The sequence below is a fragment of the Molossus molossus genome, unplaced genomic scaffold (assembly GCF_014108415.1).
Source record: "Molossus molossus isolate mMolMol1 unplaced genomic scaffold, mMolMol1.p scaffold_m16_p_11, whole genome shotgun sequence".
Lineage (NCBI taxonomy): Eukaryota > Metazoa > Chordata > Mammalia > Chiroptera > Molossidae > Molossus > Molossus molossus.
In genome coordinates, this window is record NW_023425346.1 from 106,626,652 (window position 1) to 106,643,143 (window position 16,492).

Below are 16,492 nucleotides of genomic sequence, written 5' to 3' on the forward strand. Positions count from 1 at the left end.
AGTCATTTCATCTTAGGAAGGGGAAAAATCCAGCTATTTACAACTCCAAATAGTTTCCAAAGAACATAGATGTACATCTAAGTGGGAAATCATTTTTAAACAAGTAATATTTTTTTGGTTTGGGCAACAGAACATTTTGCTTCATTGTGTCAGCTGCAACAAAAGTATCTAATTCATAGAAAAAGTTTCATTTTAAACCACAAGTTTCCCACCCTACCAAGCCCACCGCAACCCTGCTTCTGCCCCAACCTCAGGGAGACTAGGCTCCTCCTCGGCTCCCCGCCCCAAAACCCTGCTCACGCAAACCACCAGCTTTCTTCCACCGGCATCTGGCTCTGACTACTCAGCACAACTGCGGTGGTGACCCTCCCAGAGCAAGGCCTCCGCATCTCTGACCAGGCCAGGCTCCATCTCACCTCCTGCACACACCTGCCCCCTGGGCCCTGGGATGCTCTCACCCACACCACAGTGGCATTTCCAAACTGCAGCGGGATCTTGTCACCCTCCATTCAAGCTCCCAATGGCTTGCTCTCTCCGTCAGGGAAAAACCAATGACCAACCATCTCACCCAGGCTCTGCCCTCATCCTCATCCCCTCCCAGCCTCACTCACTTCACTCCCACGATGGCCTCCTGATGGTCAGCACACGACAGGCGTGGCTGGTGCTGCTCAGAGTGCTAGTCCCCAGGGGTTCCTGGCCCGTTGCCTTGGACTGAGCCCCACAGTGCTAGGCAAAGGCCTCCCCCTATCTTCCCATCTGGAAGAGCAGCCCCCAGCCCTGCCCCAAACGCCTTCCTCTCTGCACGTACCATTCACTACCTGACATGGCATCAACTGTTCCCCATGTTTACTCGTATCATCTCACCTACTAAAATATAAGCTCCAGGGGGTGGAGGGGGCTTCACTCCCTGTGGTGCTCTAGCTCCCAGAACACACCTGGCACACAGCAGGCACTCATTAAACAGTTCATGAATAAATTAGTGTAACACAAGAGGAAACAAGTTGTCATTTAAAAGTTTCCTTTTAAGAAACGGAGCCCTAAGACAGGCTAAAGGAGGCTTCAGGTAGCCTGCAGGAGCCTGTCCCTGCGGTCCGCAGGCTCCTCGTGGCACAGAGCTGGGTCCTGGTGCACAGCACCCAGGCCACGTTTCTTCTCAGGGGCGTGCTGACCACAACCAGCGCTTACGTCCATAGAAGAGAAAGTATCGCTACCGAAACGATGGACAGCAGGACAGTAACTAGGCCTCTGACACCATTCATATAGAGCACTGCCCTCGCCTTGTGGCACACACTGTGGCTGTGGGACCTGCCAGGACACAGACAAGGGTTCCCAAACGCAGGTTTCCGAGCCAGCACTGTCAGCAACCTGGGTCCTTGTTAAAAATACATTCCTGTGCTCACGCTCAGGACTCATGAAGCAGAGCCTCTAGGTGGCAGCTGAGCTCTGTGAATAAGCTCACCAGCTAACTGACAGCTGACAGCGTGGCAACCACAGCTACATACAGTGGCCGGCACAAGCGCCCACCTCACACAGCACCTGTGCGTGCGCGTGCACGGGGCGGCCTCGGCCCATGGTGGTGGCCAAGCACCAGTGCTGCACCTGCTGTCGGAAGCTAAGGGTGCTCTGGGACCGAGTCTCAGCCACGTGCGGGTTCCAGGGAGGACGAAGCAGCCTGCCTGGATGCCAACCACATTCTGCACTCTGAACCACCATCGTCCTGCCCCAACGGTTCTGTCCCTCCATCTCCTACCTGTGTCCTGACCCCTGGCGCCTGCCCCTAGACTCCAGGCCTTGCTGCCCTAGATGCCAACTGCATCCTGCACTCCGGACAACCTGTGGTCCTGCCTCAACGGTCCAGTTCTTTCATCTCCTACTGTGTCCGGATCCCTGGTGCCTGCCCCCAGGCTCAACCTTGCTGCCCTGGTACACAGCCCTTGCCCATTTCTTGCCTGCTTCAGGTAACTTCCAGGGGCACACCTCCCCTGCTGGGTGCACCGCCTCCCCGATCCCTGCCATCGTTCACAGGGTTAACCCCCATCCCTGGGCCTCAGTGACAGCCCTATTTTGTTGCAGCTCTATCTTGTATAACACACGGTCCCATCCCCACAACTGCAATTCCACTTCCTTCCCATCATTTGAAGGTTCTTTCTTTCCTCTACTGTCTTGACACATGTGCCACAGAAATTCCATATAATCCATAAATCTTACTCTAGTACACGAAAGCAAAATAACACGAAGTGAATTTACTCTGCAGCAGCAATCACGGGTCGGGGGGGATTCCCGACCTTATGGAGAGAGACAGCTCCCCTCACTGGCTGCTCTTGAGGAAAAGCTCACTGGTGGCGACCTAAAGGGGCTGAGTTCCAGAACGGGATTCAAGGGCAGGACACGCCCACCTGACCACAGATGGCGCACCTGTGCTCAGCAAGTGTTCCAAGGCGTCCGCATACTGCAGGAGGCGGCTGGCGTACAACCAGGACTGCAGGCGGTAACTGTTGCCGTCATTACTTTTGGGATCATCATAAAACTTCTCCAAACTGCAGTTGCCACTGTATGCTACATCCAGGGGTTTTCCATCCCCAGTAGTGCTGTCTGCATAGTGTATCCCTGCTTCAGGGAAGTGCTTCAAGCCTGCAGAGACAGGATGGTGAGACGAGACATGGACTCCTCACTCTCCAGCCGCGAGCAGCGGACACGGACAGGAACCGAGCCCATCAGAACACCAGCACTGAGGCTGGCTGGTGAGGACTGGGGACAGTTACCCGCATGCCTGTGTTCAGAGTTCAGGGGAGCACTGAAGATGCTCAAGGCGTGTCTGGAACACACAAGTCAAGCATGCAGCTCACGGGCTTCACCACAGCTGGTCCCCCGACACCCGAACCTATCTGCACCCCTCCCACGGCTACGGGAGCCCTGAGCGCCCGCGGCAAGTGCCCAAGGAGCACAGGAAGGCACGGTGGACAAACACCCGCCCCGGGAGCAGGGACGGGCTGGCACCGGCTGCACTCTGAGCAGCCGTGTGACGTCGGCTTCGCTGTTTCCCCACCTGTGCAGCGGCAGCGACACGCCGTTTCAGAGGCTGTTATAAAGCCACTTCCACCACCAAGATGAAGCTCCCTCCAAGCTCAGAATGGCGAGGACTTTTAATTTCCCAAATGAAAAATTAAAAACTGCTTTTCAACAAATAGTTTTATATGTAAAATACCTACCTTGGCCCAATCCTACCTAGTCAGTATTAAAGTAAAATCAAATGAAGAGAAGCAAACGTACACCCGAGAAAACATCATTCTGTGTGACACAGGTTCATACCTAGTTTCTCTGCTACTGCTTTCGCAAGCTTGCCTTTTCCAGAACATATATTGCCATCGACGGTTATCACTTTGCTGAATTTTGACAGTTTTTTGCTTGTTTTTTCACCGAGTATGTATGCCAAAGGGCCGTACTGCCGCTGGTCCTGGACTTGTGTATGGATGCCTCCCTGAAAACACAACAGCATAAAGTAGGCATGCTGGCCGCTGCAGGCATGAGCAGTTGTTGGGTAAAATGCCAAGAAGACCTGTGGGCATACAAATGCCAACATCTACAACGTTATTACCTATTTATTTGTTTAATTACAGGTTACCCCACCCCACCCCTATGTAAGCTTGTAAGGACAAGGTGACTGTCTGTTCTGTTCACTGCTAATCCTCAGGGCCTGGAACAGTGCCTGGAATAGAATATGCTCACCATGTTCAATGTAAACTGGATGGATGGAGAAAAGGCAGAGAGTAGGGGAGAAGGGGAGGAATGAAATAAAGGACATTTGTCTAGTCCAGCCTCTGTCCTGATTATCCACTGCCTTCAAACAGCTCCACTAGGTGTCCTAAAAGCTCCTGAAAGCTAACAGACCTAAAACTAAGATTCAGCACTCACACCCTAACCCTCACTCTGCCCCTTCACAAGCTCCCTATCCACTACCAACCAAGGGAAACAGAGCAAGCATGAAGCCATCCTTCATAACCTCATTCCCCCAACTCCACAATCACTTACAAAGTCCTACGATCTGAGCCTTAAATCTCTCTGGAGCACGTCACCTCCCTACCCCACAGATTCAGACATCTTCACCTCTCACCTACAATGCAAACACCTGCCTCATCTCCGGTCTCCAACATCTCCAAGGTATGTTTTGCACTAGAGCCATAACAATCCCTCCAAAACACACACAGACAGAAACACACACATACACAAACACAATTAAAAGGCAAAAGCTGAGAAAAGTTCAACACAGAGATTGTGCAGATCAGTAAGAAAAACAGACAGAAATGCAGAGTTTATTTTTAAAGTATTAAAAATAGCCAACAACCAGATGAATAATGTTCAACCTTGTTACAAAAAGCAAACAAAAATTAGTAACAAGGAGAAATTAGTAACATGCACCAAACTGAGGAACACTTTGTTTTCAGTGATGATGTGCAGAGTTGGTATGAGAAGAGCCTCATAAAGTGTTGGTGGTAATGTGACCTCAACACTGGGCCTAGAGCCTAGGTATCAGGGATCTATGCAAAGGGAACAGACACATCTGTGCAAAGGTTTACCTAACAAGATGCTCAATGCAATCTAGTTTACAATATCAGAAATGTAATAAAAACGCTAATGTCTAACAACAGAGGAATAGGTACAAACTTAAGGTATATCCACGTGTTGGAATAGTAAGTACTCATGAAAATAAAATATTTTATTATGAAATAAAGAGAATATAAAATAATATCAAGATTTTCTTTAACCCTGATTTGCTTATTTACTGTCCTGATTACTAAAGGGTGAGAAAAAAAAACAACAGGTTACAAAAACAAATGCAAAGAAAACAATGAAATTTAAAAATAGGCAAAAGATTTGAACAGATGTCACAAAATGAGATACACAGAATGACTAACAGGCCTATAAACAGATGCTCAGCATCATGAGTGACCAGGGAACGCAAGTGAAAACAACAGATCTTACCACACACCTATCAGAATGGCTAAAACTCCAAATAACCGCCAACACCATGTACTGGTAAGAATGAAGAGCAACAGGACGCCCACTGGCGGGAGTGCAGAATGGTACAGCCACTCTGGAAGTTAGTTTAGCAGTTCTTATAAAACCAAACATAGTCTTACCACATGATCCAGCAATTTCCACAATGAAACCTGCATACACATGGTTATAGCAGCTTTATCCATAATCACCAAAGACCAGAAGCAACCAAGATGTCTTTCAATAGTTGAATGGATAGACTGTGATACAGTCATACAGTGGAATATTATACAGCAATGAAAAGAAGTGAGTTATGCCCTTAATGGGTTGGCTCAGTGATGAGAGCATCAGACCAAAGAGTCACAGATTGGATTCCTGGTCAAGGGCACATAGCTGGGTTGCAGGTTCAATCCCCGGCCCCAGTTGGGGCCGTGCAGAAGGCAATCAATGTGTCTCTCTTACATAGGTGTTTCTCTCCCGCCCTCTCTTCCATTCTATCTAAAAAACCAATAGAAAAATATCCTCAGGTGAGGATTGAAAAAAGAAATGAGTTATCACGCCACAAAAAGATAGGAATGAATCTTAAATACATATCTCTAAGTAATAACAATACGAGAAGACAACATATTGCAGGATCCCAATATATGACATTCTAGAAGAGACAAGCTAGAGACATCAGAGCTCAGTGGGTGCCCGGGGATGTGTAGGGCAGTGAATGACTCTGCATGATACTGGACAGTGACATGACCCTGCACCCGTCAGAACCCACAGAACTTTACAGTAGAAAGGGTGAACCCCAATGTATGTGAATTTTTAGAAAACCATTTATGGTAGAGACATCCTAGAATGGAATGCAGAATGTAACAAAACCAACTGAGTTACAAATGTATGAAATCACTTCACTGTAGGGGGTGGGGAAGTGTAGAGCTTGGCAAATCAGTGGAGTCTGCAAGACTGAAGGTAAAGGAACTGTACTCTTTCAGATAAACATACTTGCCACCTGGTAAAAGTCAACAAACCCGACACTACTATACAGTATCCTAGACTTAAGCAGTTAAGTACATGGACAACAGATGGGAGCACCAGGTCCTTACTGCTGAAGTGGGAGGGTACCAATCAGCAAGGGAGAGGCTAGAATGGAATGATCTACATGGTAATGGGTTAGTCACACACATCAGTGTAAACTAGTGTTTGGTTGAGTGTGGATGGCTACACACAAGTATTTGCAGACGCGGCTGTAGGTACAGCTTGGTCCATCTCACTGCTGTCTGCTAAGAGGGCCCAGCAGCAAGGACACACCAGAAGCAATTACACCTGGTACCTAGATCTGGGTTTCTAAACCTCCCACCCCTCCCCCCATGAATAAAAAGAACCAGGGCTCCTTGGAGAAATGGCTGATTCTAGGGTTGGGGCAGGAAAAATACAAGTGAGCTTGGATCCCCCCCCCCCCCCACACACACACACACGCCAACTGGAAAAGTTCCCAGTGGCCACAGCTAGAACAATCTGAGCAAGAAAACTGAGTTGTGATGGATTATAACCCAAAGTAATAAATATCTGTGAGTCCATACAGATGTAAATAAATAAATGTGGAAAGAGATGAATTTCCCATGCAGAACAGTTCCAGACAAGTTATGTAGCTCCTGTGCCTTTGCAAAAGGGAACATAACCCCCACTCCTCAGGTGTGGGCTGCACAATAACTTCCCTCCAAAGAGCACATGGTGGAACAGGGAAGGCGTAACCTTACAGTGGAGAAACTGTCTCACTACCTCACCAGGTGGCCAAGGTCAACACCAACAGTGGTAAGTCAGTTCATGGTACGCACCCTTGACACTGTGTGTCGAGAAAGGCACTTCACCTTTGTGGTCTCCTTCCCAACAACATTCAACCCAGTTTAATCATGACAAAAACATCAGACAAGTGCCGCTGAGGTACAAATGACCTGCCCAGAACGGCTCAAAAATGTCAAGATCATCAAAAACAAGGAAAATCTGAGAAATAAATGACGAATGCAGAACTTGGGGAAAACTGAGGAAATCTGAATACAGCAGTTACTTACAAGAAAAGAGAATGGACTATATGATCTCGTTTTGGTAAACAATACACACAGACACATTCACAGCAGGAAAAAAAGTTGAGGGAAAGATACATATCAGAATGCTGGAGTAATGCCTGCAGCGGCCAGCAAGTGGAACCACCCAGCACCCGCTCCACGCCCCCCGCACCCTCTCCGCGCCCCCCATATCCGCTCGGAGCCCCCCCGTACCCCCTCCGCGCCCCCCGCACCCTCTCCGCGCCCCCCATATCCGCTCGGAGCCCCCCCGTACCCCTCCGCGCCCCCCGCACCCACTCGGAGCCCCCCATACCCGCTCCGCGCCCGCCGCACCCACTCGGAGCCCCCCATACCCGCTCCGCGCCCGCCGCACCCACTCGGAGCCCCCCACACCCGCTCCGCGCCCGCCGCACCCACTCGGAGCCCCCCATACCCGCTCCGCGCCCGCCGCACCCACTCGGAGCCCCCCACACCCGCTCCGCGCCCGCCGCACCCACTCGGAGCCCCCCACACCCGCTCCGCGCCCGCCGCACCCACTCGGAGCCCCCCACACCCGCTCCGCGCCCGCCGCACCCACTCGGAGCCCCCCACACCCGCTCCGCGCCCGCCGCACCCACTCGGAGCCCCCCACACCCGCTCCGCGCCCGCCGCACCCACTCGGAGCCCCCCACACCCGCTCCGCGCCCGCCGCACCCACTCGGAGCCCCCCATACCCGCTCCGTGCCCCCCGCACCCACTCGGAGCCCCCCATACCCGCTCCGCGCCCGCCGCACGCCTGCCCGGGGCCGGGGTCTGCAGGACCCGAGCGGCCGGTCGCCCCGTGTCGCTGGGACGAGGCGGCCGGGAGAAGCTGGCGGTCCCTGAGGTCGGTCCACGACTCGGGACCGGGACAGAGGCGTCCCCCCGACGGTGACCCTGGGCGCCGCCGCGCGGAGGCCCGGGGACGGGGAGGCGCGGCGCCGGGAGGACAGGCCGGAACCCTCCGCCGCCCACTCACCGAGCGCTGGGCCGCCGCCGCGACGCCCCGCGCGGACGCGGACGCGGGGCCCAGTCTCAGCAGCCTCAAGGCCATGGCTCCGCGGTCGGCACCGGCTCAAGGACCTGAGGGGACGCGGTCGCGCAGGGTCCTCGCTCGGGCCCGGCGCGCCGCCGTGACGTCACGGCCGGAGTGCCCGCGCAGTGCCTGTCGGAACTTCCCGCGGGGCCAGGGCGCAGGCGCAGGGCGCCGGGAGCGGGGCGGCGGGGCCGCCGGGCACCAGGGCGGTGCACAGACCTCCCCGCCCGGTCGCCGGTGGGCAAACGGAGGTCCTGTCGACGGCTGTGCCTCTGATGTGTGGCTCCCTGCTCGTCCAAAATAGGGGTGCCCCTTTACTTACTACGGGGCCCGACCCGGTGAATGTCAGACGTGCGTGTAAGGCACCCCGCCTACCGAACACACCGCTGCGCCACCCGCTTGCGCATGCCCAGAGCGCACGGTGCCCAGCGGGGCCCCGTGCCGGACGCCCTGCCTCTGCCCAGCCCCACCAGGCGCGGGGCGGGTCCCCAGCCCGGGGCAGCTCGGCGTTCCAGGTCCGGACGGCCGTCGGGAAGCCAGGCCGTCTGCAGATGTCTGGTCCCCAGCCCCAGGACGGCCCAGGGCCTCGGTGCCGATGGGCTTACGCGCCCCAAGTGAATAGAGGTATGTGTGTGCCTTGTCCTCAGAACTGGAGAGGACAGTTCTCTCCAGAGTGGCCTATGGACTCGATGCAGTCTCAGCAGCGACCCAACTGAGTTTTCCTCTGTGGAAGTGGACAAGCTGGTTCTAAAGTGCATGCCCCACGCCCACTTGGGAAGAGCTACGAGGACCCAGGTGATGGTGAGAAAGAACGGTGGCAGGACCGGCTGACTACCACAGTCAGAGCTTAGGGGACAGCGCTGGTCATGACAGCAGCGCGCATTGCCGCAGGAAGAGCCGGACCGTGGACAGAGAAGGAGCCCAAAAGAGGAGGGTGGAAGGGCCCTGGGCCATGAAGAGTAACAGTGCAGAGGGGAAGCATGGTCTCCTCAATAATTGGTGGGTGCTGGGTCCATGTGACATTCACATAGACAAGAAGAATTTTAACCAGTATTTCATACCATAAATAAAAACCAATGTCAGATGGATTTTGTAACAATAAAGCTTCTAGAATGAAACAGGAGAATATCCTCCCGAACATGGTTTAGGTGAACATTTTCTTAAATGGAAGATAAAACACTAACTATAAAGGGGGAAATGGACAAACTGGACATCAAAATAAAGAACTTCTCTTTATCAAAAGACACCGTTAAGAGAATGAAAAGGCAAGCCCAGAAACTAGGACGTCTTAATAAATACTGCCAACAGAGGGCATGTATCCAGAATACATAAGAACGGCTATAAAAATAGGCCAAAGATTTGACTGGATAGACACTCCAGACAGGGCCTAGGCAGGAGAAGGAACTGCTAAACATTACAAAGGAGCAAATTAAAGTTACAGTGAGACACCACGACCCCAGAAGAACAGCTACATTGGAAAATACACCACCAAGTGCAGGAGGGTTTGGGGACACTGGATACTCACAGGCTGCTGGTGGGGGTGAAAACGGGTCCGCCCACAGGGGAAACAGTTCTGTGATTCTCAAGTACCAGTCTGTCCTACACTCTGTCTTGCCTCCTGTTCTTTTACTAACTTAACTTTGGTCGTTCCGTCCAGAAGGTGGCCTTCCCAGCCCAGCCCAGTCCATGGGACTTGGGGTAAATGACCCATTCCTAGCTCGGGGTGTGTGTGTGGGGGGGGGGGGAGTATTGCTCAATCTAAGCCTCTCAGCCTTAGAGTCTAAGGTAAGCATGGTTTCCAGATCCACAGGAACACAGAATTAAGAAAAACAGGTCATGGTATTGCCCGGGAAACAGTTCACGGTTTCATGCTTATTGGAAGATGTTATTCTTTAAAAAAAAATTTTTTTTTTTTTACTTATTGATTCTAGAGAGAGAGTGGAAGGCAGAGAGAGAAATATCAATTTGTTCTTCCACTCATCCATGCACTCATTGGTTGATTCTTGTTTGTGCCATGACCGGGAATCGAACCAACAACCTTGGCATATTGGGACAACGTGTTAACCAACTCAACTACCTGCGCAGGGCGAGGAAGATGTTATTCTTTATTAAAAGAGAGGTACCCTATCCGTGAATGGTCTCATTGGTTCCTTTTTCCGTTAGGCTGGTGCTTTTTATTTATTTTTATTTTTAAAATATGTTTTTATTGATTTTTTTTTTTTTTAGAGAGGAAGGGAGAGATAGAAATATCAATTGGCTGCCTCCTGCACGCCCCCTACTGGGGATCGAGCCTGAAACCCGGGGATGTGCCCTGACTGGGAATTGAACCAGGACCTCTCAGTCCATGGGACGATGCTCAGTCCACGGAGCCCCACTGGCCGGGCTAGGCTGGTGCTTTCTAACAACCTGTTTAAGAGCGCCTTGCTTTCTCAGGCATCAGAGCCCCACCCCCACCCCAGTCCTGTTTCAGAGGCCCCCCGACCTCCCTCCTTGCACAGCCCACTGGTGCATTTCCTTTACCCCCAGGAACTATTTCTGTCTCTGCATTTCTCATCGATTTTAGACCAAACTGTTCCACTCCTGGAGGGACATTCGGTTTGGCCCAGTGCTTGTCCAGATTGAGGGCAGCAGCACAGCCCAGCAAAGCCTCCCCTCCCCCCGCCCCCATTAGTCCACAACCTGCGCATAAGGCAGGTCACCAGAGGGCTGTCTCAACCGCCTGGCAACAGCTGCTGGCCCTGTCGTTCACTGTCCTCAGAGGATGAAGGCTCAGTCCACCCCATCCCCATCCCCTCTCCCAAGGTCCCCAGCAGAGGAGGGGGCTACCTAGCAGGGACCCTCATGGCCGCCCTCCTGGTGAGTGGAGTGCACATGAGGCGTGTAAGCCAGCCCTTAATGTCTGCCAGCCTTGTAAGCAAGTGCTTCTATCACCTGTTCCCGTTCTCTGTCCAAGCCCTGCTCTGAGAACGAAATGCAACGACATGTTCACTCGATGTGATGTCTTTGCGCCCCTGTTGGACACCAGGGGCCACAGAGCATGCTCCCTGCCCTCAAGAAACAGAACTGGGGTCCGGTAAGCAGACTCGTCTTCCCAGGCCTTCCATGGTAAGCATTTTCATCCATCAGGTATGGAAAGGCTACTTCGGAGCGTCAGGACCCATCTGTAGCCTCCCAGGATGACCTGCAGTGGACTGGTGTGGTCTATGCACGGGGCCTGGCCCCAGAGAAACTGCCCCTCACCACCTCTCTAGCTCCTGCCGGAGGCCAGGACAGTCTGGTTGGCATTTTGTGCCTCTGAGGGTGCAAGAGGGACACATCGATGATCATTCCATGTCTGCACTGCTGCAGCCCTTGTGTCTACTCATTCCATGGACCCGGGGCACCACCTCCAGTGAGCACACCAGGATTTCCATCTGCAGTTTCCAACCACCTTCCGATCCTGAAAGGGGCTGGAATTGCCATGTCCTACTCTATGGGCCGCAAATTCCCAGAGTGATTCTGTACAGCTGTGCCCATCCCGCATCCCGTTAAGAGCAGTTTTCCATTGCCCACCTGCCTGGCCACAGAGCCCCGTCACTGGCCACCCCCGGAGATGAGCGAACACGCCCACACGAGACCTTCCCTGTGGTTTAATTCTTCCCTCACCGCGAGGGAACCAGCACGCCGTTCAGCCCACCAGCCAGCCAGTCCCTGCCTCCCTGGGTCATGGTTTCCCTGGGCTAGTCTTAGGGAGGCCGAACTTCCAAGCACAGCGCTGCCCCTCCTCCTTGAACCGGCATCTTGTTGGCCAATCAAGAGCCCCGCACAGGACACTGCCCACGCGGCAGCCCCTCAGGTGGCTCTGAGGTTAGCCGGAGAGGACCAGTCCCCCTCCACGCCTCCTGGGCTCCGCTCGCCTGTCACAGTGTCTCTCTGACATCACCCAAGACTTGATGGGCATTTGGGGTTTCAAGCTTCCTTTCTGTCCTCTGTCTTAGGGACACCTTCAGTCATTGCCCACTAGCAAGCTGGCAATTGTCTCTCGGATGGCGAATACCACCACGTCCCTGCCCCTGGAAACGTTCTGGTCCGAAATCCCAGAGCTTGCCACTGGGCGGCACTCACGGGCTTTGGTCTGAGCAGGTCTGCAGGAGGGTGAGCTGCGATACTCCCAGTTCACGTCTGTGCGGGGATCATCGGGCCAAGGGCATCCACAGAGCTACTGCATTTTGCAGTTCAGACCCAGCACACAGTGGTTCAGGCCCCCCACTCGAATGTGGCCTCTCAGGAATGGGCAGGAGCTGGCACCATTCCCAGGCTATGGAACATGCACCCTCCAAAGTCCAGACCGCCCAGCCTCGCACTGTCCCCTCCTTGTTCCAGGGAGAGGCGGTGCTGGAGCTGTGTCCGGTTGCCTGTGGGATGTCAAGGGTGGCTTCTGCCGGGATCCTGCTAAGAATTTCAGCACGTGGGCCAGCGCTTGGATCTTTGCTGGTTTATCAAGCAGCTGTCAGGTGTGTCAGCACTGACTCAAGTCAGTCTGTCAATCCCTGCCTGCCCGCCAGTTTCCATATGACATCAGCGTCGTGTTTTGTTACACTCAGACCCCGCATCAACTCCACATCCCCTCTAAGCAAATCATGACAGTAAGCTGGTGATAAATGCGCATTGGGATCCTTCCCGCAGGAAGGCAAGCTGCGGCAGCTGCTCCGGAGACCGAGACTGAGACAGCGTGTGCGGGAGCCGCCGTGAGCCCCGTCCCCTGCAGGGTGCTGGACGCTCCGCTCTGCTGAGGCCGCGCGAGAACCGCTGACCCAGCGTGCAGTCTGCCGGCAGGCTCCAGGGGCTGTTACACAGAGAACGTGCTCACCGCAGTCCAGCTTCTAACACGTTTGCTCAAGTGCTAGTCCCTTTTTGGCCACGAGGTATTCTATGCTGTTATGCTGTGTCTTTATTTAAATTTTTTTTCTTTATTGATTTTTTAGAGAGGGGAAGGGAGAGAAAGAGAGAGATGGAAACATCGATGAGAGAGAACATTGATTGGCCGCCTCCTGCACGCCCCCCCGGGGATCTGGCCCACGACCTGGGCATGTGCCCTGACCGGGAATCGAACCAGCGACCTCTTGGTGCAGGGTCGACGCTCAACCCCTGAGCCACACCAGCCGGGCAATTCTATGCTGTTTCAAACGAACAACCTGAGCAGCTCAGGCCAGTCTGTGGGCCCCCGTGTAGCACATGCTATTAAGACCGACCGCAGGGTGCACGTCCATGCCTGCGGCTGTATACTAGGTAGGGGAGCGCTCCCCGGTCAGGCATAATGTCTGTCCCAGTGACGTTTCTGCGAAGGAGACGCAGCCACTCCAGCGAAATGCCTGCTAACATTCCTGTTCCACAGCTGCCCCTCAGCCCAGCCTCCCCGTCCAGCTGCGCGTCCTCCCCACCTGTCGCCCCGCGTGAGCTGACCACTGGATTTGGGATCACAGTGTCGGGCTCCCACGTCCAGGAGTCCCAGATAAGTTTCTTTTCCACCCGCTGACCACTGCACGTGACACCCGGTGCCCAACCAGCAGCCGAGCCGAAGACCCTGAGTCCACCTCCATCCTGGAGACAGACACACTGACGACAACACCGAGGAACACGACACACGGCTAAAAGGAGAGGACGGACCTAAAACTAAATGGAGAGACATACTGTGTTCGTGGACTAGTTTTTCAACATTGTTCAGATGTTAATTCTCTCCAAATTGAGTTACAGATTTCAAACGTTCACCATCAAAATCCCAGCAGGCTTCAGAAATGGAAAATCTTACTCTTAAGATTTTTAAAGAAAAGAAAAGGTCCTAGAAGAGTCAAGGACTCTTTTTTTTTTTTTTGTCTTTTTAAAAAAAAATATGTTTCTACTGATTTTTTTTGGAGAGAGGGGAAGGAAGAGGGAGAGATAGAAACATCGATGTGAGAGGGAAGAGCATTTCTGAAAAATAAGAGAATTGAAGGACGTCTACAACCAGATTGAGGGCCTATTGTAATTGAGTCGTCAAGTCAGCGTGAGGTTGGCACAGAGTACATGCTGTAAACAGGTGTCAAGGGAGATGAAGGATGGTCTTTTATTTATTTTGTTATCCTCACCCGAAGACATATTTGCATGTATCTTCAGATAGAGAGAAGGAGAGAGAGAGAGAGAAACATCAACATGGAAGAGACACATGGACTGGTTGCCACCCACACGACCCCAACTGGGGCCGGGGACAAACCACAACCAAGGTACGTGCCCTTAGCGGGAACCGAACCCAAGACTCTCCCATCGGTGGGCCGATGCTCTAATCACTGAGCCAAACGGGCCAGGGCCGAAGGCTAATCTTTTAAACAAATAATCCTGGAGTAGTGGAAATGCAAACATTAGCCTAGAGTGAAGGTGTGCGTGTTTGAGAGCAGCCTCTAACACTTTACCAAATATCGTGTTTGCTGTAGACTTTTCTTGTTGGAATGTTCCTTCCGAAACAACTGTATGGAGCTATAACTTATTCATTAATTTGTAAATGCAAAGTTTTATGAGCTTTGTCAAATGAATGGAATTGGGCCCTGGCCAGTTTGGCTCAGCGGTTAGAGCATCGACCTGCGGTCCCGAGAGACCCGGGTTCGGTTCCCGCTAAGGGCACGTACCTCGGTTGCAGTTTGTCCCCGGCCCTGGTTGGTCGTGCGGGTGGCAGCCACTCGGTGTGTCCCTTTCACGTCGATGTTTCTCTCTCTCTCTCTCTGTTCCTGTCTCTCCCTCCCACTCTACCAGAACAAAAAAGGAAAAATGTCCTCAGATGAGGATAAAAAAAAAAAAAAATGAATGGAGTTGGGCTACATTACCACAATGGGGATCAAACATCCCGCCGCCCCTCAGATTTCTCGCTGGCCGCCCTGCGGCAGGCGGAAGCCGTGTCTCCGCGGCCGCAAGCTCAGAAGCTAGAGTTTGCACCACAGTCTGCGGCGGACAAGTCCTCCCCGGCATCTTTTGCTGAACAGAAACGTTCCATCTTTTCTCGGGCTAAGTGTGACCTCACTCGTGTCGATGGAAAACAGAGGGAGGAAGTTACATAAGTTCCCCCAGGTCACCGTCCTAGAGGGAGAGCCTCGGCCTGGTCCTGCGTGTCCTGCCCCGGGCAGGGCGCATCCCCGGAGAGGCTGTTGTTTTCATCTGCAAACGGAGCACACTGCTCACCCCCTGGGACGTCCTGAAAACACAGTGCTGGACTCAGGGCTGGCTTTCAATGAGCGGATCTTTGGGGATTATTACCATTGTCAGCAAAAACAGAACCGACTCTCCGAAGGTGGTTTCCATGGCAGGCCTAGTGATGTTCCAGCCTCAGCAAACATCCCAGCAGGTTATTTCAACACCGACTTAGCCTTCCAAGTGACACAATAAATTAAGGCTCAGCAGAATAAAGTGTAAAGTTGATCCAAAAGGAAAAAGAGAACAAACAAACAGAACCAAACCAACACCACCGCCCAAGGACTGCAGTGGGAAGTCGTCCTGGGTCCCCACACAGGTCCCTCCCGACGCACGGGTGACTCCATGTTGTGCAGACTCGTCTCCGCTGCCGTGGGCACAGGTGAATCCCAGCGGTGCAGGCAGGTCCCAGCTGCAGAGCCGCGTCTCTGGAAGCCCCGCTCAGCTCCTGCAGGCAAACGCGCGCCCCATCTGTGGGTCTGCCAGGCCTGGACAACTTCTCCAAGCTCGGGGGCTCGGCCGGAAAGCAGTCCCTGCTCAGAGCTCTGGGTTAGTAGTCCTTGACCTTGAAGGCCAAGCCTTCCTTCTCTGCATCAGCTGCAAACCGAGAACCAGAGAAAATGGAGTGGGACCCCAGTTCGGGGCAGACCCAGAAGACAGGAAGAAAAGCCATCCCTCCACCCCAGGGCCCCTCACCACCACTGGGGAACTCCTTGCCCACCCCACGGCCGCCCCACTGGCCACCTGCCCCTGCCTTCCGGCGGTGCACACCCGGGTGCCCTCCTCCCCTCTCCTGACTCTCCCTCCACAGCTCCTGCCAGGGGCCCCGCCGGGGCAGGGCCTGACCGCTGCCCTCCGCCCACACCTTTTACACTGCGTTTGCTCGGGCTCTTCATTTACTGTCCTGCCCACAGGACTATGAGCCCGAGCCTCTGTGAACATTCACACACATGTATCGTCACAGCCTGCGGGTAAGGTGGGGTCGCACCTGCTCCTGCACACGCTGCACGTGTGCTCACCTCGGCGGTCATGTCCGCGTACAAGACAAACGGGTAAGCGTGCCGGGCAACACACCTCCCGGCACCCCACTCCCCACCCAGGGCGCTGGGACCCCCCCAGGCCGCGGGCGGAGCTGCAGTCCACCCTGGGGGCCGCAGATGCGTGAACTTCCTCCCTCCCATGGTCTCCACGTGAG

The 16,492-nt window shown here is 53.7% G+C and overlaps 1 protein-coding gene across 3 annotated transcripts in view; it reads right to left on the minus strand.

The window, feature by feature from the left end:
* NDUFA10 (NADH:ubiquinone oxidoreductase subunit A10) overlaps window positions 1-15,423 on the minus strand; it is a 35,982-nt gene extending 20,559 nt beyond the window's left edge. For 2 of the 3 annotated variants that reach the window (XR_004958714.1, XM_036254834.1), the window contains exons 1-3: window positions 8,047-8,121; window positions 3,310-3,478; window positions 2,416-2,631 (exon numbers count right to left, since the gene is read on the minus strand). Coding sequence is in view for 2 of the 3 variants with exons in the window: in XM_036254834.1 (XP_036110727.1) it covers window positions 2,416-2,631; window positions 3,310-3,478; window positions 8,047-8,121 (460 nt within the window). In the remaining variant the exon portion in view is untranslated. Of the gene's footprint in view, window positions 1-2,415; window positions 2,632-3,309; window positions 3,479-8,046; window positions 8,122-15,363 lie in introns of those variants that run through there. The other variant, XM_036254835.1, reaches the window with a different exon arrangement.
* Window positions 15,424-16,492: the final 1,069 nt, after the last annotated feature.